Source organism: Schistocerca americana, chromosome 1 (assembly GCF_021461395.2).
Source record: "Schistocerca americana isolate TAMUIC-IGC-003095 chromosome 1, iqSchAmer2.1, whole genome shotgun sequence".
NCBI lineage: Eukaryota > Metazoa > Arthropoda > Insecta > Orthoptera > Acrididae > Schistocerca > Schistocerca americana.
This window is the reverse complement of record NC_060119.1, coordinates 1141194420-1141218182: the sequence shown is the minus strand read 5'-3', so window position 1 is coordinate 1141218182 and position 23763 is coordinate 1141194420. Positions and strand designations below refer to the sequence as shown.

General features: G+C 42.4%; 1 protein-coding gene across 1 annotated transcript; it reads left to right on the top strand.

The window, feature by feature from the left end:
• The first annotated feature begins 20683 nt into the window (after nucleotides 1-20683).
• Nucleotides 20684-22258, top strand: LOC124619284 (tubulin alpha-1 chain-like). The gene is made up of 4 exons (XM_047145558.1): nucleotides 20684-20819; nucleotides 20932-21233; nucleotides 21325-21852; nucleotides 21962-22258. The coding sequence occupies exons 1-4, from the start codon at nucleotides 20699-20701 to the stop codon at nucleotides 22256-22258; spliced, it is 1248 nt and encodes a 415-aa protein (XP_047001514.1). The 5' UTR covers nucleotides 20684-20698.
• Nucleotides 22259-23763: the final 1505 nt, after the last annotated feature.

The following is a 23763-nucleotide window of genomic DNA, read 5'->3' as shown; positions in this document are numbered from 1 at the left end:
CTGCCTTCCAAAATACACTCCTGGAAATGGAAAAAAGAACACATTGACACCGGCGTGTCAGACCCACCATACTTGCTCCGGACACTGCGAGAGGGCTGTACAAGCAATGATCACACGCACGGCACAGCGGACACACCAGGAACCGCGGTGTTGGCCGTCGAATGGCGCTAGCTGCGCAGCATTTGTGCACCGCCGCCGTCAGTGTCAGCCAGTTTGCCGTGGCATACGGAGCTCCATCGCAGTCTTTAACACTGGTAGCATGCCGCGACAGCGTGGACGTGAACCGTATGTGCAGTTGACGGACTTTGAGCGAGGGCGTATAGTGGGCTTGCGGGAGGCCGGGTGGACGTACCGCCGAATTGCTCAACACGTGGGGCGTGAGGTCTCCACAGTACATCGATGTTGTCGCCAGTGGTCGGCGGAAGGTGCACGTGCCCGTCGACCTGGGACCGGACCGCAGCGACGCACGGATGCACGCCAAGACCGTAGGATCCTACGCAGTGCCGTAGGGGACCGCACCGCCACTTCCCAGCAAATTAGGGACACTGTTGCTCCTGGGGTATCGGCGAGGACCATTCGCAACCGTCTCCATGAAGCTGGGCTACGGTCCCGCACACCGTTAGGCCGTCTTCCGCTCACGCCCCAACATCGTGCAGCCCGCCTCCAGTGGTGTCGCGACAGGCGTGAATGGAGGGACGAATGGAGACGTGTCGTCTTCAGCGATGAGAGTCGCTTCTGCCTTGGTGCCAATGATGGTCGTATGCGTGTTTGGCGCCGTGCAGGTGAGCGCCACAATCAGGACTGCATACGACCGAGGCACACAGGGCCAACACCCGGCATCATGGTGTGGGGAGCGATCTCCTACACTGGCCGTACACCACTGGTGATCGTCGAGGGGACACTGAATAGTGCACGGTACATCCAAACCGTCATCGAACCCATCGTTCTACCATTCCTAGACCGGCAAGGGAACTTGCTGTTCCAACAGGACAATGCACGTCCGCATGTATCCCGTGCCACCCAACGTGCTCTACAAGGTGTAAGTCAACTACCCTGGCCAGCAAGATCTCCGGATCTGTCCCCCATTGAGCATGTTTGGGACTGGATGAAGCGTCGTCTCACGCGGTCTGCACGTCCAGCACGAACGCTGGTCCAACTGAGGCGCCAGGTGGAAATGGCATGGCAAGCCGTTCCACAGGACTACATCCAGCATCTCTACGATCGTCTCCATGGGAGAATAGCAGCCTGCATTGCTGCGAAAGGTGGATATACACTGTACTAGTGCCGACATTGTGCATGCTCTGTTGCCTGTGTCTATGTGCCTGTGGTTCTGTCAGTGTGATCATGTGATGTATCTGACCCCAGGAATGTGTCAATAAAGTTTCCCCTTCCTGGGACAATGAATTCACGGTGTTCTTATTTCAATTTCCAGGAGTGTAGCATCAAATACAGTAGTCAACTCGCGTGTATCATTGGTACCTCAATAGACACACAGTATAATGCTACCTCAACAGAGGAAAAAATCGACTATTTCCCTGATTCCCTTCGCCTCCATGTCAACGTTTTCTCGGATTCCTCTTGCCGCCGCATACTCGTCCCCATGTACAAATTGTTCTGCGCGAACCAGAAGTACGGAAGTACTTCCTCAATTTCCTCGCATTTCGGTGTATATTGTGTCAATTTATACCTATTCCCCTTCACTTTTCGCATTTTTGTCGATTTTTTATGTCAGATCTTTCCATGCGATCATGGCATAATCTCTCGTTCTGTGTTCTAAATGTGGTGTCACCGCCAGACACCACACTTGCTAGGTGGTAGCCTTTAAATCGGCCGCGGTCCATTAGTATACGTCGCACCCGCGTGTCGCCACTATCAGCGATTGCAGACCGAGCGCCGCCACACGGCAGGTCTAGAGAGACTTCCTAGCACTCGTCCCAGTTGTACAGCCGACTTTGCTAGCGATGGTTCACTGACAAAATACGCTCTCATTTGTCGAGACGATAGTTAGCATAGCCTTCAGCTACGTCATTTGCTACGACCTAGCAAGGCGCCATATCAGTTACTATTGATACTGTGAATAATGTACCGTTACGAGCGACGTTGTCCATTAATGGATTAAAGTTAACTATTCCACCAGCTACGTCTGTATTTTCTAAATTCTAATTTCCTTGTCCTGTTCCAGACCTCACGCCAGCCTGCGTGAGCTAAAACGTGTGCCTTTCGGCTTCCTCTAGTAACACGGTGTTGGCTCTCCTGCCAACCAAAACACTAAAGTTGCCTGTAAATGTATCACAGGTGCCAACGCCTATCCCAAATGCATAGTATATCACTGTACTCGATTGTACCCAGTCACCTCCACATTTGGAGAGCGTTTTCTCTGTTTTCTGTATGTCTGTGTATGTGCATGTGTCTTGGATGGCTCCCAGGACCCGCAGTACACCCGAGTTAGCGTTCGAGTGTGGACCCGCCGCGCGTTGTATCCAGAGCAATGTCGGGATGCGGATCAAAATGGTTCAAATGGCTCTAAGCGCTATGGAACTTAACATCTGACTGAGGTCATCAGTCCCCTAGACTTAGAACTACTTAAATCTAACTAACCTAACGACATCACACACATCTATGCTTGAGGCAGGATTCGAACGTGCGACCGTAGCAGCAGCGCGGTTCCTGACTGGATATTATTATGTTCGATGCATGTGAACTTTTGCTGAGTATATCAATTAGTTAAAATTAAAAACTTTTATTTATAGTCATAGTTTCTGATCCCCACTGAGAAAATAGAAAGCAAGAACATTTTCTTCCACTGAAAAGAATGAGTAATGTGGACTTGTAGACTGGAAATTATGATCAGTATGTTCTCCGTCGCCTTCTACCTGACCGCAAAAATAGTTTACAGACTCTTGTAAATGGCGTAGATTATTTACCCACTATGGGTATGGTGCACTGGCCGGGAAACTGAACTGTGAAAGTGTTCGCTACAAAACAGGGAACTTGGTATGCGCTAACAGGATACCAATGTGAAATATGCCGAAACTAGTGTGAAAGCCTGTTACGATATGCTTCTGAGTGTGGAAACTAAATTGTAAATGTTATCCACAATAACCCGGAACATGGCGGAAGGAGATAAGAAGAGGACTCTACATCCAAGCTACTGCTGATATTAGAAGCATACAGTGCATCATCATGGAGCTCCGTCGACCTCCTGGTTACCTGCAAACTACTACACGCGCCATCTATGCCTCCGCCCCCCCCCCTTTAGCTGTTGCAGTAGGAGATATCCATTGCCATTCTCACCACTACAGCTGTTGCTGATGCTGCCTGCATTAGGTCACATGTCGCATGAAGTTCGCTGGTACACTGCGTCAGCATGACTAGTTGAGGTCAGGCAATTCATTTAAGGCAAGAATATTTAAAGTATTTGTTAATTGCTTGTAACAGACTATTAAAAATGGAATCTAATGATAAAGGATGATTTGGAAGTTAGGATGGAACCAGTCTCTACCGATGAATGCTCAGAATTCGAAACGGAAATTAACATGGATGGTTGTGTCAAAATAGCAAATCCAAAATCTGAAGGTGATCTGTCAAAAGTAGAATCGGAGGTAAAGTTCAATTTTACTGCTAAGTTTGAATCAGTTTCTGATGACGATATATTGAAATTGAATTCAAAAAAGGAAAAGTAGATTTAATAGAGTTGTCATATAACGAAAATGTATTCAATGTTTCTGAAATTCAGTCAACTCAGGGAATGCTAGAATCTCCTATAAAGACGGTTAAAATGCCAAGTGGCAAGCTAGAGGCACCAAATTGATGCAATAACTGTTTTCTAAACACTGAATTCAGTAGTAAAGAACTAAAAGATATGAATAAAGAACTAAGGGATAGAAGTACAGAACTAAAGGATGAAGTGACCTCAAAACAGAGTAACTTAAATTATAAAATTAATTTTAACCACCATGATCTGTAGGGCAAAGTAGGGTAACAGCTAACTAAATTGCATAGTATTTTCAAAACCGAAATCGGTGAAGTTTGCAATAATTTCAAAGACGCAGATGATCTTGTGCACGGGAGGTTGTCAGAATGAATAGACAATGAATCCAAACTTTGCTCTACTCGATGTGAATAAAGTAAATGTTGGTCAAAAGAATATTAAGAAAGTGAAATGTGAAAGTGTGAAATTATGTGAGGATGATGAAGTAGAAGAACTAAATACTAGTATTACCGACATAGAAAGTAGATTATAGCTGTACTGTAAGCATGTTGCTTCAGTTGACACCACTTTCATCGGATGTCGTCAAATTTTACTGTTTCATCCACACAACCAAATTCACCCATTAGAGTTCTGGAATGATTTTGAGGATGTTTTGCCAAATGCATCGTCAGAACTATTATAAGAAGTCATTTGTAAAGAGATGCTTTGCGATGGTCAGGTGATGTAATGATTATATGCAAAACTCTTTCTAAATGCAAAACTACATTTCTTAATGACTACTGATCGCAAATCAAACAAGACGATGTTTTGAGATTATTATGGAATGGCAAAAAGTTTAATCCAGATCTTGAATCAGTTAAAGGGTTTTCTAAAGAGAACTAAGAGATCGTAGTACAGAACTAAAGGATGAAGTGACCTCAAAACAGGATAGCTTAAATTATAAAATTAAAAATTATAAAATTTCACGGCTGTCTCCTCTGACAGAAAACATGAAGCCAGGAATGATGATCATTGGACTAGACGGAAAGCTGCCTTGGTATTGGCAGAAAAGAGTCATTTCCGCAGAGGTAACGTGGATAGATTTACTGAATATCTGGGGCGAGTGAAATGAATAACTACAATTGAGGATCGGGAGCATAATAATAATGGGTCTTCTGACAGTCATATAAACAAACGAAATAATGACAGTGAGAACATGAATGTTAGAAGCATGGACGTTCAGAACACAAGACCGTGGTCAAGGCCGTGGTAGGCGAAGAGGAGGTAGACAGCCACTGCGCTTTCGCAGTAATTATTGTGATGAAGGCAGAAATCTAAATAATGTGCCGTTGAGACAAGATGGAAAGCAGAATGCTGTCAGATCTGATTCTACGAGGTGCATTCAAGTTCTAAGGCCTCCGATTTTTTTTCTCCGGACTGGAAAGAGATAGAAACATGCGCATTGTTTTAAAATGAGGCCGCGTTCATTGTCAATACGTCCCAGAGATGGCAGCACCGTACGGCAGATGGAATTTTACTGCCAGCGGCGAGAATGAGAACTGTTTTAAATACTTAAAATGGCGACGTTTTCCTTACTTGAACAGCGTGCAATCATTCGTTTTCTGAATTTGCGTGGTGTGAAACCAATTGAAATTCATGGACAGTTGAAGGAAACATGTGGTAATAGAGTTATGGATGTGTCGAAAGTGCGTTCGTGGGTGCGACAGTTTAATGAAAGCAGAACATCATGTGACAACAAACCAAAACAACCTCGGACTCACACAAGCCGGTCTGACGACATGATCGAGAAGGTGGGGAGAATTGTTTTGGGGGATCGACGAATGACTGTTGAACAGATCACATCCAGAGTTGGCATTTCTGTGGGCTCTGTGCACACAATCCTGCATGACGACCTGAAAATGTGAAAAGTGTCATCCAGGTGGGTGCCACGAATGCTGACGGATGACCACATGGCTGCCTGTGTGGCATGTTGCCACGCAATGTTGACGCGCACCGACAGCATGAATGGGACTTTCTTTTTGTCGCTTATGACAATGGATGTGACGTGGATGCCATTTTTCAATCCAGAAACAAAGCGCCAGTCAGCTCAATGGAAGCACACAGATTCACTGCCACAAAAAAAATTCTGGTAACCACCAGTGCTGAAAAAATGATGGTGTCCAAGTTCTGGGACAGCGAGGGCGTAATCCTTACCCATTGCGTTCCAAAGGGCACTACGGTAAAAGGTGCATCCTACGAAAACGTTTTGAAGAACAAATTCCTTCCTGCACTGCAACAAAAACGTCCGGGAAGGGCTGCGTGTGTGCTGTTTCACCAAGACAATGCACCCGCACATCGAGCTAACGTTACGCAACAGTTTCTTCGTGATAACAACTTTGAAGTGATTCCTCATGCTCCCTACTCACCTGACCTGGCTCCTAGTGACTTTTGGCTTTTTCCAACAATGAAAGACACTCTCTGTAGCCGCACATTCACCAGCCGTGTTGTTATTGCCTCAGCGATTTTCCAGTGGTCAAAACAGACTCCTAAAGAAGACTTCGCCGCTGCCATGGAATCATGGCGTCACCGTTGTGAAAAATGTGTGCGTCTGCAGGGCGATTACGTCGAGAAGTAACGCCAGTTTCATCGATTTCGGGTGGGTAGTTAATTAGAAAAAAAAATCGGAGGCCTTAGAACTTGAATGCACCTCGTAAATCGAATGAACACGACAGGCTGCACGTAGGAAACTAAGTCCCGACTAAAGGAAACTGGCACTCGGCAGGTGGAAACAGTATCAAGCCAGTAACAAAAAAACAAACCAAAGTCAGTCAACTCACGCAGACCAAAAACAGGATTGATGATATAGGAACAGACAGTACCAATGATGCGCTAAACCATTATATAGTCGACAGCATGTTGGACACATTACAAAATGGAGTCCTGCAGTAAAAAGAAAACCCTACAGAGAATAGGCAGGAACAAATTAACTGGTTTGAATCAGATGAGGACGAAGATGAAGTAAAGGCTTATATCTTCGACAATAATGACAATCTGAAGGCTAAAGTTTCAGAAGTGGGAATAGAGTCAGTTTTGTAAGGTTTTCAGGAGGAGGAGTTGTTAGGTGGAGGTAGCAATAATAATGAGGTCAGGGAACCTATTGGCTGTATTGACTTGCCACATACTGTAAAAGCAGACGACTGTATTATAGATAGCAATGTTGTGCGGGGATGTAGTTGCTCTGAAGTAGAGAGTAGTTTAGCTAATGTGCAACAAACGAAAGTAGAGGAAGTCCTCCAGTGCTTTGATAAAAATTGGTGGAGAGGTTGGAAGAGGCACCTGAAGATATGAAGGTCGATGAACCAGTCAATCTAAGTGTAAATGTACTTGCAACTAAACTACTTTAGCTGGAAACAGAATGAAAAGGATTTATTAGAAGACTCGTATGAGAAATCTGTTCAAACTAGAATAACTGACTCTATTGTTGCTGTGGTCTTCAGTCCTGAGACTGGTTTGATGCAGCTCTCCATGCTACTCTATCCTCTGCAAGCTTCTTCATCTCCAAGTACTTACTGCAACCTACATCCTTCTGAATCTGTTTAGTGTACTCATCTCTTGGTCTCCCTCTACGATTCTTACCCTCCACGCTAACCTCCAATACTAAATTGGTGATCCCTTGATGCCTCAGAACTGTCCTACCAACCGATCCCTTCTTCTAGTCAAGTTGGGCCACAAACTTCTCTTCTCCCCAATTCTATTCAATACCTCCTCATTAGTTATGTGATCTACCCATCTAATCTTCAGCATTCTTCTGTAGCACCACATTTCGAAAGCTTCTATTCTCTTCTTGTCCAAACTATTTATCGTCCATGTTTCACTTTCATACATGGCTACACTCCATACAAATAGTTTCAGAAACGACTTCCTGACACTTAAATCTATACTCGATGTTAACAAATTTCTCTTCTCCAGAAACGCTTTCCTTGCCATTGCCAGTCTGCATTTTATATCCTCTCTACATCGACCATCATCAGTTATTTTGCTCCCCAAATAGCAAAACTCCTTTACTACTTTAAGTGTCTCATTTCCTAATCTAATTCCCGCAGCATCACCAGACTTAATTCGACTACATTCCATTATCCTCGTTTTGCTTTTGTTGATGTTCTTCTTATACCCTCCTTTCATGGCACTGCCCATTCCATTCAATTGCTCTTTTAAGTCCTTTGCTGTCTCTGACAGAATTACAATGTCATCGGCGAACCTCAAAGTTTTTATTTCTTCTCCATGGACTTGAATACCTACTCCGAATTTTTCTTTTGTTTCCTTCACTGCTTGCTCAATATACAGATTGAATAACATCAGGGAGAGGCTACAACCCTGTCTCACTCCTTTCCCAACCACCTCTTCCCTTTCATATCCCTTGACTCTTATAACTGCCATCTGCTTTCTGTACAAATTGTAAATAGCCTTTCGCTTCCTGTATTTTACCCCTGCCACCTTCAGAATTTGCAAAAGAGTATTTCAGTCAACATTGTCAAAAGCTTTCTCTAAGTCTACAAATGCTAGAAACGTAGGTTTGACTTTCCTTAATCTTTCTTTTAAGATAAGTCGTAGGGTCCATATTGCCTCACGTGTTCCAACATTTCTACGGAATCCAAACTGATCTTCCCCGAGGTCGGCTTCTACCAGTTTTTCCATATCGTCTGTAAAGAATTCGCATTAGTATTTTGCATCCGTGACTTATTAAACTGATAGTTCAGTAATTTTCACATCTGTCAGCACCTGCTTTCTTTGGGATTGGAATTATTATATTCTTCTTGACGTCTGAGGGTATTTCGCCTGTCTCATACATCTTGCTCACCAGATGGTAGAGTTTTGTCAGGACTGGCTCTCCCAAGGCCGTCAGTAGTTCTAATTGAATGTTGTCTACTCCCGGGGCCTTGTTTCGACTCAGGTCTTTCAGTGCTCTGTCAAACTCTTCACGCAGTATCATATCTCCCATTTCATCTTCATCTACATCCTCTTCCATTTCCATAATATTGTCCCCAAGTACATCGCCCTTGTATAGACCCTCTATATACTCCTTCCACCTTTCTGCTTTCCCTTCTTTGCTTAGAGCTGGGTTTCCATCTGAGCTCTTGATATTTGTACAGGTGGTTCTCTTTTCTCCAAAGGTCTCTTTAATTTTCCTGTAGGCAGTATCTATCTTACCCCTAGTGAGATAAGCCTCTACATCCTTACATATGTCCTCTAGCCAGCCCTGCTTAGCCATTTTGCACTTCCTGTTGATCTCATTTTTGAGACGTCTGTATTCCTTTTTGCCTGTTTCATTTACTGCATTTTTATATTTTCTCCTTTTATCAATTAAATTCAATATTTCTTCTGTTACCCAAGGACGTCTACTAGTCCTCGTCTTTTTACCTACTAGATCCTCTGCTGCCTTCACTACTTCATCCATCAGAGCTACCCATTATTCTTCTACTGTATTTCTTTTCCCCATTCCTGTCAATTGTTCCCTTATGCTCTCCCTAAAACTCTGTACAACCTCTGGTTTAGTCAGTTTATTCAGGTCCCATCTCCTTAAATTCCCACCTTTTTGCAGTTTCTTCAGTTTTAATCTACCAATCTACTGACTCTATTACAAAAATTAATATCTCAGTAGTAACAGTGCATTGTCAACTTGATAGTAGCAGTGAAGCATGTGCTTTGTCCCAAGCACTCTTTGATTCTATTCCTAATGATAATTAGTTAACTGTCATGAAAGTAAGTGGTTTAAGAATAATGGGTACTACTGGAAAAGTTCCTAGACCATTACAGCATGAAGCTCTGATACCAACTGGTATAGGTAACATAATAATCCATGATTCTAGTTTAATCATGCTGAAATGTTAATTGGTACTGGTCTTTTAACTAAGTATAAATCAAAGATATACTTTGATCAGAACTACTTGGTTTTAACTTTACCAGATTTTCGAGCGATTACAAAGCCTTTCATTGGAAATTATGTGGACAGTAACAATGAAGCATGTGAACGGCCTATTAGAGTAATAAGGAATAAGGGATACTTGCAGGAAGATACTGAATTTGTGAATAATATGCAAGATGTTAATGCTGTAAAGAAACATGTCCTAGAAGAAACAGGGGCTGAGGAACAGTCAATAGATCAAATTTCTCATGAAAGAGACTTGGACAGCAAAAGAGCATGACACAAAATCTTCCCCCACTAGTTTTAGCATTTGTGAGCTAGTGTTATTCAAAACTAAAGAACAATTTAAGAAAATTTTAGCGGAAACAAAGAAGTTTATGCACTTCTGAAATTTTCCCGGCGTATTTCTTTTTCTAATAATTTCCGGGTATGCAGCCGGATCCCGTCGACATTCTGCCACGATATTTCGGCCCAGAGACGTCCGGCCATCATCAGGTGAGTACACAACTACTGAAGAGCCCAGGTGCAGTCGCGGTATTTATGCCGAATCGGCATAATACTCACCTGATGATGGCCGGACGTCTCTGGGCCGAAATATCGTGGCAGAATGTCGACGGGATCCGGCTGCATACCCGGAAATTATTAGAAGAAGTTTATGCACGTTTATCAAGCTCCATTCAGGATGATAAGTAAGCTTCATGCAGAGGCATACCAATTGGAGTACCCAAAAAGTAAGAGACAAATAGGTCTACGAATCGTCGTAGATCAGAAGCGTTTCAAAACTGACAGTAATAAGTTTCAGTAGGGAGTCTGGCTCTCATTGGCAGATACACAGTTTGGCATACTGTGCAGTCCCAGCTGGACGAAACTTTGTTTCCATTTCAAGTTTCATTCTCTTCTTCTGTTCAGTCCATAGTAAGTAAGAAATATATCTCTTCATGCTGTATATATGCTACTAGTTTTTAGTATCTTCCTAGTTTGTAAGAATGATTCCCAAAAATGACCATACCTAAATGATGATTTATAAGAGAATGTGAGAGGTAGTTGGCAGTAGTAAATTCTAAATTTTGAAATAACAGTGGATAATTTTTGAGCACCAATGATAGAAAAATAATGACTAATGCAAACAAATGATAAGTGAGATCCACAAAAGGGGTTAGTGACAGTAAAATAAAGGTAGTTTGCATTAAGAAAAGTAATTGAAGATTAAAAATTACTAAAATCTGAAAGAACGAACGCTGCTTTTATTATTATTTTTCACGCTGGAAGTAAGCTAGTCTGTAGGTAAGAGAGCGTAATAATATGGTGCCACTAGAGACAACCCAAACTGTTCTAATTTTGGCCGGCCATTGTGGTCGAGCGGTTCTAGGCGCTTCAGTCGGGAACCGCGCGACCGCTACAGTCGCAGGTTCGAATCCTCCCTTGGGCATGGATGTGTTAGGTTAGTTACGTTTAAGTAGTTCTAAGTTCTAGGGGACTGACGACCTCAGACGTTAAGTCCCATAGTGCTCGGAGCCATTTGAACCATTTTTTGTTCTGATTTTAGCTTGTGGGTATTACAGGGCGTAGAAGCACAATAACACACTTATAGAGTCAGAATGAACATTTATATTGGCGAATACAGAAATGGATGTCGAACATGGCGCGAGCGAACAAAGACAGAATGCAAAGACAAAGAGAATAATCAAAGAAGTGTCACTCCGCGTCAGAGATGCCATAGAGGCCACACCCCCCACCCCCCACAGTGCGGAGCACGGCTGGACGAAGCTAGCAAACGTCCACAAAAAAATGTTCGTGCCAGCGCGACAGGATCAAAAATAACATTGCTGTCTACAATCATTTCGTTGTATGATAGCACACACACACGTTCAGTTTTTGTCAATATAGATGAGTGGGCTTTCATTAGTTGCAAAACATCTGTCAGCACATCAGGAAAGCATCTGAAAGAGTGTGACATCCATCTCTTAAGTGTTGACAGTCCTGGACGTGGGAAACCGACCTGGTTTCTTAAAAACAAATAACACTTCCTAGACACAGCACGAAGTTTAACCGCTTTAGAAATATCTTTCCTTTGCCATTTTGCTCGTTTCTTTCCACTCAACAAGCAGTTTATCTGTGTTTTTGAAAACAATTTGCCTAATATTTGAGTCACTTTCTCCTGCACTTGCTTCTTTTGACACTTTTGTTGATATTTTATTTTCTCACCACAAACTTTCACTTTTGAAGTTCTGCTCACAAGTCACGTAAATAATCATCGGATGTGAAATGCAACGAACAAACATTTGACGCCGCAACATTGAAGCGATCTTTTCGGTGGCACTTCATTATCCAGGCCTTCTGCACTGTAACGTCTTTTGGGCTGTACGACAGACACCCTGTTACAGCACACCCAGGCATTTTAACGCAAAACTTTTACAAAGCACCACAAACTAAACCAAAACAACAACACCAATAAAAAAGCTCTTTTGGCGCCTCGACACAACGTGCCCCTATGCTGACGTCATGCGCAGAACGCCGAAATATTCGCCGATCTGCGCAGGCCATTTGGGCCCCCCCTGAGGCGTCCGGCACGCGAAGTGTGCAGCTCGGGGGCGTCGTCATGGTCTCGCGCGGCGGACTGCTACGCAGGCGGTGGCGAGTCGACCGGGGCCGCGGATGTGGAGGCGGGGGAAGAGGCGTCGGTGGAGGCAGGTCAGCAGGGAGCAGCGAGGAGTGGCTCCAGGAGGGACCGCGCAGGCTTTAAACATTGTTCCGAAACTGTACTCGGGCGGCCGTTGAGCAGAATCACGAATGCATGGACCCTGTGGCATAATACACATTGCGGGTCGGAGTATGGAGGTTGCACAGCCGCACGAACACAGTCATGATGAAATCTCAAGAATTCAAGTGCTTATGAACGACTGATCTGGCCTTGTAACACTAACCAAAACGGCCTTGCTGTGCTGGTACTGCGAACGGCTGAAAGCAAGGGGAAACTACAGTCATAATTTTTCCCGAGGGCATGCAGCTTTACTGTATGGTTCAATGCTGATGGCGTCCTCTTGGGTAAAATATTCCGGAGGTAACATAGTCCCGCATTCGGATCTCCGGGCGGAGGCTACTCAGGAGGACGTCGTTATCAGGAGAAAGAAAACTGGCGTTCTACGGATCGGAGCGTGCAATGTCAGATCCCTTAATCGAGCAGGTAGGTTAGAACATTTAAAAAGGGAAATGGATAGGTTAAAGTTAGATATAGTGGGAATTAGTGAAGTTCGGTGGAAGGAGGAACAAGACTTTTGGTCAGGCGAATACAGGGTTATAAATACAAAATCAAATAGGGGTAATGCAGGAGCTGGTTTAATAATGCATAAAAAGCAAGTGCTGACAGATGTGAAAATTACCGAACTATCAGTTTAATAAGTCACGGATGCAAAATACTTACGCGAATTCTTTAGAGACGAATAGAAAAACTGGTAGAAGCCGACCTCGGGGAAGATCAGTTTGGATTTCGTAGAAATATTGGAACACGTGAGGCAATACTGACCCTACGACTTATCTTAGAAGAAAGATTAAGGAAAGCCAAACCTACGTTTCTAGCATTTGTAGACTTAGAAAAAGCTTTTTGACAATGTTGACTGGAATACTCTCTTTCAAATTCTGAATGTGGCAGGGGTAAAATACAGGGAGCGAAAGGCTATTTACAAGTTGTACAGAAAACAGATGGCAGTTATAAGAGTCGAGGGATATGAAAGGGAAGAGGTGGTTGGGAAGGGAGTGAGACAGGGTTGTAGCCTCTCCCCGATGTTATTCAATCTGTATATTGAGCAAGCAGTGAAGGAAACAAAAGAAAAATTCGGAGTGGGTATTCAAATCCATGGAGAAGAAATAAAAACTTTGAGGTTCGCCGATGACATTGTAATTCTGTCAGAGACAGCAAAGGACTTGGAAGAGCAGTTGAATGGAATGGACAGTGTCTTGAAAGGAGGATATAAGATGAACATCAAAAAAAGCAAAACGACGATAATAGAATGTAGTCGAATTAAGTTGGGTGATGCTGAAGGAATTAGATTAGGAAATGAGACACTTAAAGTAGTAAAGGAGTTTTGCTATTTGGGGAGCAAAATAACTGATGATGGTAGAAGTAGAGAGGATATAAAATGTAGACTGGCAATGGCAAGGAAAGTGTTTCTGAAGAGGAGAAATTTGTTAACATCGAGTATAGATTTAAGTGTCAGGAAGTCGTTTCTGAAAGTATTTGTATGGAGTGTAGCCTTGTATGGAAGTGAAACATGGACGATAAATAGTTTAGGCAAGAAGAGAATAGAAGCTTTCGAAATGTGGTGCTACAGAAGAATGCTGAAGATTAGATGGGTAGATCATATAACTAATAAGGAGGTATTGAATAGAATTGGGGAGAAGAGGAGTTGTGGCACAACGTGACTAGAAGAAGGGATAGGCTGGTAGGACGTGTTCTGAGGCATCAAGGGATCACCAATTTAGTATTGGAGGGCAGCGTGGAGGGTAAAAATCGTAGAGGGAGACCAAGAGATGAATACACTAAGCAGATTCAGAAGGATGTAAGTTGCAGTAGGTACTGGGAGATGAAGAAGCTTACACAGGATAGATTAGCATGGAGAGCTGCATCAAACCAGTCTCAGGACTGAGGACCACAACAACAACAACATGAATAAACATCTGTGGTGTGGTGTGCGCGCGAGGTAGAGGCGGGCGAAGGCGGGACACATGAGCACGGACTCGTTCAACGAGGGCCGGAAGGTCGGTAGTGTCCGTCGGAGAAGTGTCCTCGATGAAATTGGAAGGCAGGACTAGCGGTTCACCATACAGGACCTCCGCCAAAGAAGCATTGAGGTCCTCGTTGTGCACGGAGGGGATTACCAGCAATACCCACGGCAGAGCCTCAGACCAAAGCCCTCCGTGGCACATTAGCACAGCTTTTAACGTTCTGTGCCATCGTTCGACTACCCCATTAGCCCGTGGATGGTATGCAGTCGTGTGAAATTTCGCCGCCCCACACGACTCACACAGGCGAGTGCAGATCCGTGTCAGCGGCTGAGAGAGGGCCCGACGCCGCCCCATGAGTCCCGTCACAAATCAAGCGCTTCCTAGAACTCTCCCAATAATCCAAAGTCGATCATTCGCCTTCCCTACTACTGTCCTTTCATATCGCTTTGTGAAGTTACACTTAGACGTTTCGTCGACGTGACTTTGTGAAGCAGCACGCCATAACTCATGTGCCTTAACTTACATTTCTCTCAATAGTGTTTCGCGGAAGAATGTCCTCCTCTCTCAAAGCATCTCCGTAACACACGCGTGTTGATCGAGCTTTCCGGTAACAACCATAACAGCACACCTCTGAATTGCTTCAGATGACCTCGTGGGGGTCGCAGACACTCGAACAGTACACGAGAATGGGTCGCACTTGTGTCCTACATGTGATAGCCTTTACGATACGACTTCCAAAAATTTTCCCATTAAACTAGAGTCTATCATTCGCCTCCCCTACTATCGACCTTTGGTGCTGGTTGCATTTCACATCGCTTTGCAATGTTACGTCTAGATATTTAATCAATGTGACAGGATTATTTCCCTACTCATCTGAATTACCCTAAGTTTTTTTACATTTATAGCTTGCTGCCATTCATCACACCAAATAGAAATTCGGCGTCATCGTATATCCTCTTAAAGTCATACAACGAAAATATTTTCTCGAATACTATAGCGTCTCCAAGCAAATAGTCACAGGTTGCGGCTCACTCAGTCATTGTGTGTATGTTACAGTGAAACACCGAAATCTGGAGAATGTCGACTTTCACCGGTGAATGTCAACATTCACATAGTCACTTAGTGTATGTCCGAAATATTTGCTAAATATCCTTATTTCTGACGTACACCTGTAAATGTTGGCATTCACAGTGCACTAATGGTGAATGTTGAACATGTTGGAGATATATATTTTCTTCTCCGTAATTCAGTCGCTATAAAACGTCACAAGGGTGATGTAACTTTTTCGCCTCTCTTTATGAAATGAATGACCAAGAATTTAAAATACGCAGTACATTCTACATGAGAAAAGGAAAAAATAGTTATAAAAAAAACTTACTTATGTGATTCAAATCTTATTTATTGCAACAACTTAAACTATTATGACACTTTGAATTGCCCAAGAGTCCCTTGCTTTTACAATTGATTTATTTGTGGAACACTTCCTCTTGCAATGACAGCGTGTATAGCCTGGCCCCCCGCTTCTCGAATTAGCTGCAGCTGCTTCTCTCAGCGACATTTTTTGAAAAGAAATCTCGTCTATGGAAAGTAACTTTTCTTAACAAATTATGAACTGATTACGTGTGTAAAGCTGCTTGAGGCTACCATTTTTATTTGCCAGTTTATAGAAGTCGGAGTCTTCTGTTCCAACAACAACCGCTAACACATTTCGGTTACTGTACGACCACGGTCGGCATCAGCGACTTGTATTCGTATATTATCACCAATTTGAGCAGGAGGAAATTGTTTTTGTGAGGTTCGTAACATCTTTGTTGCTTGCAGTAGAAGATTTTCTTTCGCGGCCGCTCTTTTTGTAGAAATCAACTCGAGTTTTTCAGACAGAATTTGATGTGAAGACGTTGTAGGTTGTAGGTCCTCTTCAATATTTTTCTTCGGAATATTGTTTTCGGTATGACCACCGCTCAATTTTTTTAATAAGCATCAACAGTTTCTTCAAGCTGTTCTTCAGTTTCAATATTTGCGATTTTTTCGCCAGGTAAAAAAGACGATGCTATGCCTCGTTTTGCTTTAACGCCAAACATGGCTTCATAAGGACTTTAGCGTGTTCCTTCGAGGTATGTAGTGTTCTTGGCAAATTGAACAAAGGATAAACCATCTGACCATTTATTTGTATCGTTATCGTTCATCCATGCAGTTAGCATATTCTGTATACCCTGATTGGCCCTTTCAACTGAGCCTTGTGTTTGACTGTGACGAGGCTTTCCATGAACTATTTTAACATGTTTCCACATAACGCATATTTCGGATATGACTTGATTACTAAATTCTCTATCATTATCTGATTGCAATATTGCTGGTGCACCAAATGCTAAAAATATTGAAAGAACATGATGCGCTACTTCTTCAGCTCTTTTAGTTTTCAAAGGTTGTAGCTGCACAAACTTAGTTAAATGATCTTGATACACCATTATGAACTTATATTCGCTATCTCTGTTTGACTGCAGATTTATCAGATCAACTTGGCATCTTGAGTTTAATTCAGGACTAACCATTGGCTTTACAACAATACAGGATGGTCACCTGATGTATGCGAAGTTTAATTTGGGAGACTCATACAGAGGCAGGGGAAGATTTGCTAGCATGAGTTCTGGCCGCTGTACTAGAAATTGAAGACACCAGGTGGGATGGAGTGAGTGCATCAGAACACGCTTCGTAGGTGCAATATTTGAAATAACGTTGGTTGTCGCCACATCGAGCCGTTGTTGTACTGCATCAGTACCGTTCTACACGCACGGTATGCTGGGTTCTTTTTTTGTTTTGGATTAATGTAAACACGTAATGTTTAAGTGTTAACACAAGTAAGTGTTATGTTTCCTTCCGAATGTTACCTAATTATTCTCCTGAGTCACGCCTAATTCAATCCCTCAAGCAGAGTGGAGAGACGTCTACAGACGTTAAAGTAACCTCTGGCGTGCCACAGAGGAGTGTTATGGGACCACTGCTTTTCACAATAAATATAAATGACCTAGTAGATATTGTCGGAAGTTCCATGCGGCTTTTCGCGGATGACGCTGTAGTATACAGAGAAGTTGCAGCATCAGAAAATTGCAGGGAAATGCAGGAAGATCTGCAGCGGATAGGCACTTGGTGCAGGGAGTGGTAACTGACCCTTAACATAGACAAATGTAATGTATTGCGAATACATAGAACGAAGGATCCTTTATTATATGATTATATGATAGGAGAACAAACACTGGTAGCAGTTACTTCTGTAAAATATCTGGGAGTATGCGTACGGAACGATCTGAAGTGGAATGATCATATAAAATTAATTGTTGGTAAGGCGGGTGCCAGATTGAGATTCATTGGGAGGGCCCTTAGAAAATGTAGTCCATCAACAAAGGAGGTGGCTTACAAAACACTCGTTCGACCTATACTTGAGTATTGCTCATCAGTGTGGGATCCGTACCAGGTCAGGTTGACAGAGGAGATAGAGAAGATCCAAAGAAGAGCGCCACGTTTCGTCACAGGGTTATTTGGTAAGCGTGATAGCGTTACGGAGATGTTTAGCAAACTCAAGAGGCAGACTCTACAAGAGAGGCGCTCTGCATCGCGGTGTAGCTTGCTGTCCAGGTTTCGAGAGGGTGCGTTTCTGGATGAGGTATCGAATATATTGCTTCCCCCTACTTATACCTCCCCAGGAGATCACGAATGTAAAATTAGAAAGATTCGAGCGCGCACGGAGGCTTTCCGGCATTCGTTCTTCCCGCGAACCATACGCGACTGGAACAGGAAAGGAAGGTAATGACAGTACACGTAAAGTGCCCTCCGCCACACCGTTGGGTGGCTTGCGGAGTATAAATGTAGATGTAGAAGTGGATGAGTTGAACATCTGAATTGAAACCGACGTTTCCGGAAATGGGTTCCTGTTCAAAATATGTACTCATTCCCTTCTACAAGTCCTAAAAGTTTGTAGTGAGAATTTCCGAACACCCCGCATATGATCGCAAAATGTTTAATGATTTCAGGAATCACCTAAAACTGTAATGAATTGTTTCTTCTCTGAGTCGCAGATAGGTACAACAAAAAGTCTGCCAGACAAGTAAACTTAAGTCTTCATCAGAATTAGACAACACACACACACACACACACACACACACACACACACAGACAAACGTAATTCACACACACACGACCACAGTCTCTGCTGCCGACGCCAGTCGGCAGCCAGAGAATGTATTCGTGTGTGTGAGAGTTGCGTTTGTGTGTGTTTGTGTTGTCTAATTCCGATGAAGACCTTCTCGGCCGAAAGCTTACTTGTTTGGCAGTCTTTTTCTTGTGCCTATCTGCGACTCAGCATCTCCGCTATATGGTGAGGGCTATCCTTGTCATAATATCGTTAGTTTCTTCTCTGAATATTTAGGAATAGAATAAGATTTAGAAATCTGCCTCTTCTACAGAGGAATTTCTGTGCAGTACTTATTTTAAAAGAAGAAACAACCCATTTCCATGATCAATCTTATTTTTAAAGGTCTTATCATGGAAAATCACCTAAAGCTTGTTAGAGAGTAAATGCGTTGGAGAAGGGGGGGGGGGGGGGTGATACGTCGCTCGACCGAAAAAATGTTTATCTAACTCGCACTGCCCGGCACATGCCTCAAACGATTTCGAAATACCTCGAAAATGAATGGCGCAATGTAAGTAGTAAAGTCAAATAAAGTACCTGTTACAACCTGTTGAAAACAAAAGAAAGCCGCAATGAGTAGACCTACTATCGTGAAATTTTTAAGATGTACTTAAGTCGTCACTTTAACTCCTTGTACTTATTAGGAACTTACTGAAGATCTATCTGACTGTAGCAAATAAACATTTCGAAGAGGCTACGAAGACTTAAGAAAATAATTTTCATTCGTAGTTTATATAGTTGTTACTTAAACATTTCTTATATTATCAAAACTCCGTTTTTATTGCCGAAACTGGACGAATTCGAAATAAGAATGTCACTCTTCAAAGTGTCGCCGATGTCAGATCAGACACGATGCTGCGGTAAAGTGCACCTACTTTTTTTACATAATAACATAATTTACCATCGGAGAAGCTTTTTGTCACTTTTCGTAATACATATGTAAATAAATATGAAGTTACAAAGTTCTCATTTTTAAAGAAACAAAAGGCAGCATTTTACCCGAAATTGCAATGAATGTACCAATTGAAGTATGAGCTGCTGTATTAATTCGCCTGCAAGAATGATCTGCAGTTTATCCAATAGCAGAGAGTGTTTCAAATCAGCTAACGCATAGACCAATCAGAAACTCCGTTGCATGCTGCACCACGGACTCTATATATCTGAAATCGTACGTTGGAGACGTAACTATAAACTCGGCACGGGACGACTTCACACGTTTCAGACGAGGCAGAAGTTTGTGGTTTCAACTTCTTACTCTGCTGAATTGTATCGAGCGACAGCATAATGGTAAGTTACTTCCTGATATTGACGTCGCTAAAGCACTAAAATGCTGCGAAGTAGACCATGCAATTGTGGGACTGGAATTTGTTAACGTTTGCTCCGGAATGTTCGTACGTTAATATTACGATGTTGAAGTTTGTTAACTAGGAATAACATGAATGATCAGATAATTTTTTACGACTAGCTATTAGAATAGCTTTCGGATTAAAGGAAGCGCTAAAAGCTAAATTTGGAATTACAAATTTGGTCGGGGCATGGTGCGGGCAGACCGCCATTTTGACATGTTTCCCACACCAATCCAAGAATTGAAATGTACCGTTCAATTTTTGCTGCAAAATGAAGAGGAATTTTCCTTCGTGATCTGTGGAAAATGTAAATTGATTACTGTCATCCGACGTGCACTTTCTAGATTTCAATGCTAAATTGCATTAACAATGTCCCTGATTTTCGTAGCATTCTGTTGTTTCGGCGCAAGTTAGGTTACGCTACGGTGCCTGAAAGTGCGATACCGATTTGTAAAAAATCTACCGCAGGTTAGGTCTTGTGGGATGTTTACTGTATTTCGTTGCTAAATTCACTCCGGTTAGTGCAGTTAAACGTTTTGGTTTCGATCTCCATTTACTTAACGAGAGATTTTTTTATTTAACAATGAATCCTGCCGTATAGAGTGACGAATGGCTCGCAGAAAAACGATTTTGCAGGACAATATCCGCAGGTAACTTTAGTGTTTTAAAACAAGCTACAAAGTCTTTAATCTCAATATTTGACTTCATGGTCATTTAATATTTTTCAGCGTGAATGTATCTCAATCCACGTTGGCCAAGCGGGAACCCAGATTGGTAACGCATGTTGGGAATTGTACTGTCTTGAGCATGGTATCCAGCCCGATGGACAAATGCCGTCAGACAAGACTATTGGAGGCGGCGATGACAGCTTTAATACATTTTTCAGCGAGACTGGCGCAGGGAAACATGTGCCACGCGCAGTATTTGTGGACTTGGAACCGACTGTCGTTGGTAAGTTAGGATACATACTGGTACGCTGTTTCCAATCCGTCGTGTAAGCATTTCCACTATTTCAATGATAAACTGAAGTTCTTATCTGATACGGGACATTTTTCCTTTGCAGATGAGGTGCGTACAGGCACCTACAGGCAGTTGTTCCACCCAGAGCAGTTGATTACAGGCAAGGAAGATGCTGCAAACAACTATGCCCGTGGTCATTACACAATTGGAAAGGAAATAGTGGACCTTGTACTGGACCGTATTCGGAAGCTCGCTGACCAGTGTACTGGGCTTCAAGGATTCTTGATCTTCCACTGCTTTGGAGGTGGCACTGGTTCAGGCTTTACTTCACTCTTGATGGAACGTCTGTCTGTGGACTATGGAAAAAAGAGCAAACTGGAATTTGCAATTTACCCAGCTCCTCAGGTAAGAACGTTTATCAGAACTGAAGCTTGTCATTAAGAGATTTCGCGATATATGTAGTTTTCTGTAACTAAATCATAATTGTGTTCTTCAGGTATCAACAGCCGTTGTAGAGCCGTACAACTCCATCTTAACGACTCACACCACCTTGGAACATTCAGACTGTGCTTTCATGAGCGATAATGAAGCTATCTACGACATTTGCCGCCGTAACTTAGACATTGAACGCCCAACTTACACCAATCTGAACAGGCTAATTGCCCAAATTGTATCCTCAATCACGGCATCCCTTCGCTTTGATGGAGCTCTTAATGTGGATTTGACAGAATTCCAGACCAACTTGGTACCTTATCCTCGCATCCATTTCCCACTTGTTACCTATGCCCCTGTCATCTCAGCAGAGAAGGCTTACCATGAACAACTGTCTGTGGCAGAAATAACAAACGCCTGTTTTGAACCGGCCAACCAGATGGTGAAATGTGATCCTAGGCACGGAAAGTACATGGCATGCTGTATGCTGTACAGAGGAGATGTAGTGCCGAAGGATGTAAACGCTGCCATTGCAACTATTAAGACAAAGCGAACCATTCAGTTTGTGGATTGGTGCCCAACTGGTTTCAAGGTCAGTGTAGTTGTTACATCACGTTTGAAGATTTAGCTGTTGGTCTCCTATTGTAAGGAATGTATTAGACACTGAGTAAGTTTACTAACCAGTGTTTTACTTGTTACAGGTGGGGATAAACTATCAACCTCCTACCGTGGTACCTGGTGGTGATCTTGCAAAGGTACAGCGTGCTGTTTGCATGTTGTCAAATACGACTGCAATTGCAGAGGCCTGGGCTCGCCTTGATCACAAGTTTGATTTGATGTATGCCAAGAGAGCTTTTGTTCACTGGTACGTCGGTGAAGGTATGGAGGAAGGAGAGTTCTCAGAAGCTCGTGAAGATCTGGCTGCCCTTGAAAAGGACTATGAAGAAGTTGGTATGGACTCTATTGAAGGGGAAGGAGAAGGAGCAGAAGAGTACTAAGTTCCGCAGAATGAGAAATGCCATTTTTCATATTATGTTTGTGAAGTCATTAAAGTTGTAAGTGATGTTTTTATTTTTTTTTTTTTAAATTGGAAAAAGGTTGCCCATTCCACTTTTTATGTAATAAAATTTGTTTTGTCTTAAGATGTGTGATACTCATTTAAGAAATTCTGAATGAGTAAGAGGCTTTTTAATCAACAAATTGACTAGATAATCATCATTAAGGATAAAAATGTGAATTAACAGTATACTTGATAGTAAAACATTACTTCTTTGGCTGTGGGTACTCGGCCAAAATAAAGTTGTACTGCAACGTCAGTTCATAGAGTTTGGTAACAGGTAACTAGTGCTGTGAGTGACCTACTTTGCAAAAATTCGCTACATAAAGTTTAAAACATTCATCTCTTTTGGTGCTGCAAATGTGACAAGTTAGTTTTATTATCCTTGCACTAGTAATTAATTTTTTGTTTGATCTTATGGATATGAAAAGATCTGTTTGGATTGAATGAAGTAACTTATGCTCCAAGCATTGGAGGAGTAATTCAGTTTTAAATTACATGAAATAAAAGACAAAATCTTAAACATGGCTGCAAAACAGCAGCTATGTAAATCTGAAGAGGTTGAAAAATCAGCAAACCAGTCGCAAAACAAAGGTTTATTGGTCCTTTACCTAGGTTTTGATATTTCTAAAAATATCTTCTTCAGGAGTTGGCCTTGTTACATCACATGATGGTACATTAGATTAGCTGCAGCTGAGCGGCTCTGGTCGTACATAAAATTGACAAAAACAAGAATAAAAATTCGCTACCTAAAGTTTAAAACATTCATCTCTTTTGGTGCTGCAAATGTGACAAGTTAGTTTCATTATCCTTGCACTAGTAATTAATTTTTTGTTTGATCTTATGGATATGAAAAGATCTGTTTGGATTGAATGAAGTAACTTATGCTCCAAGCATTGGAGGAGTAATTCAGTTTTAAATTACATGAAATAAAAGACAAAATCTTAAACATGGCTGCAAAACAGCAGCTATGTAAATCTGAAGAGGTTGAAAAATCAGCAAACCAGTCGCAAAACAAAGGTTAATTGGTCCTTTACCTAGGTTTTGATATTTCTAAAAATATCTTCTTCAGGAGTTGGCCTTGTTACATCACATGATGGTACATTAGATTAGCTGCAGCTGAGCGGCTCTGGTCGTACATACAATTGACAAAAACAAGAATATCTCAAGCCATGGCTTTAGATATCAGCCAGATATTTTATCCTGTGACCCCTGTTACAATTTTATGTTGAAGAGAGGGCATTTACTCGTGAGCATTCGTTCTGAAGTACGGTAAGTGTAATCTGGCTGCTATCTAAAGCCATGTTTTGTGGTAATTCTTGTTTTTGTCTGTCTTATATATAAGAAGAGCCGCTCGCCTTCAGGTAATCTAATGTACCATCTTGTGTTGTACGAAGGCCCTCTCCTTCTGAAGAAGATTTTCTAGAAATATCGGAACCTAGGTCA

Coding starts and splice junctions, on each gene's coding strand:
- LOC124619284 (XM_047145558.1), top strand. CDS start 20,699: ATGCCGTCAGACAAGACTATTGGAGGCGGCGATGACAGCTTTAATACA. Junction 21,234..21,324: donor CAATTTACCCAGCTCCTCAG/GTAAGAACGTTT, acceptor TGTGTTCTTCAG/GTATCAACAGCCGTTGTAGA. Junction 21,853..21,961: donor GGTGCCCAACTGGTTTCAAG/GTCAGTGTAGTT, acceptor TACTTGTTACAG/GTGGGGATAAACTATCAACC.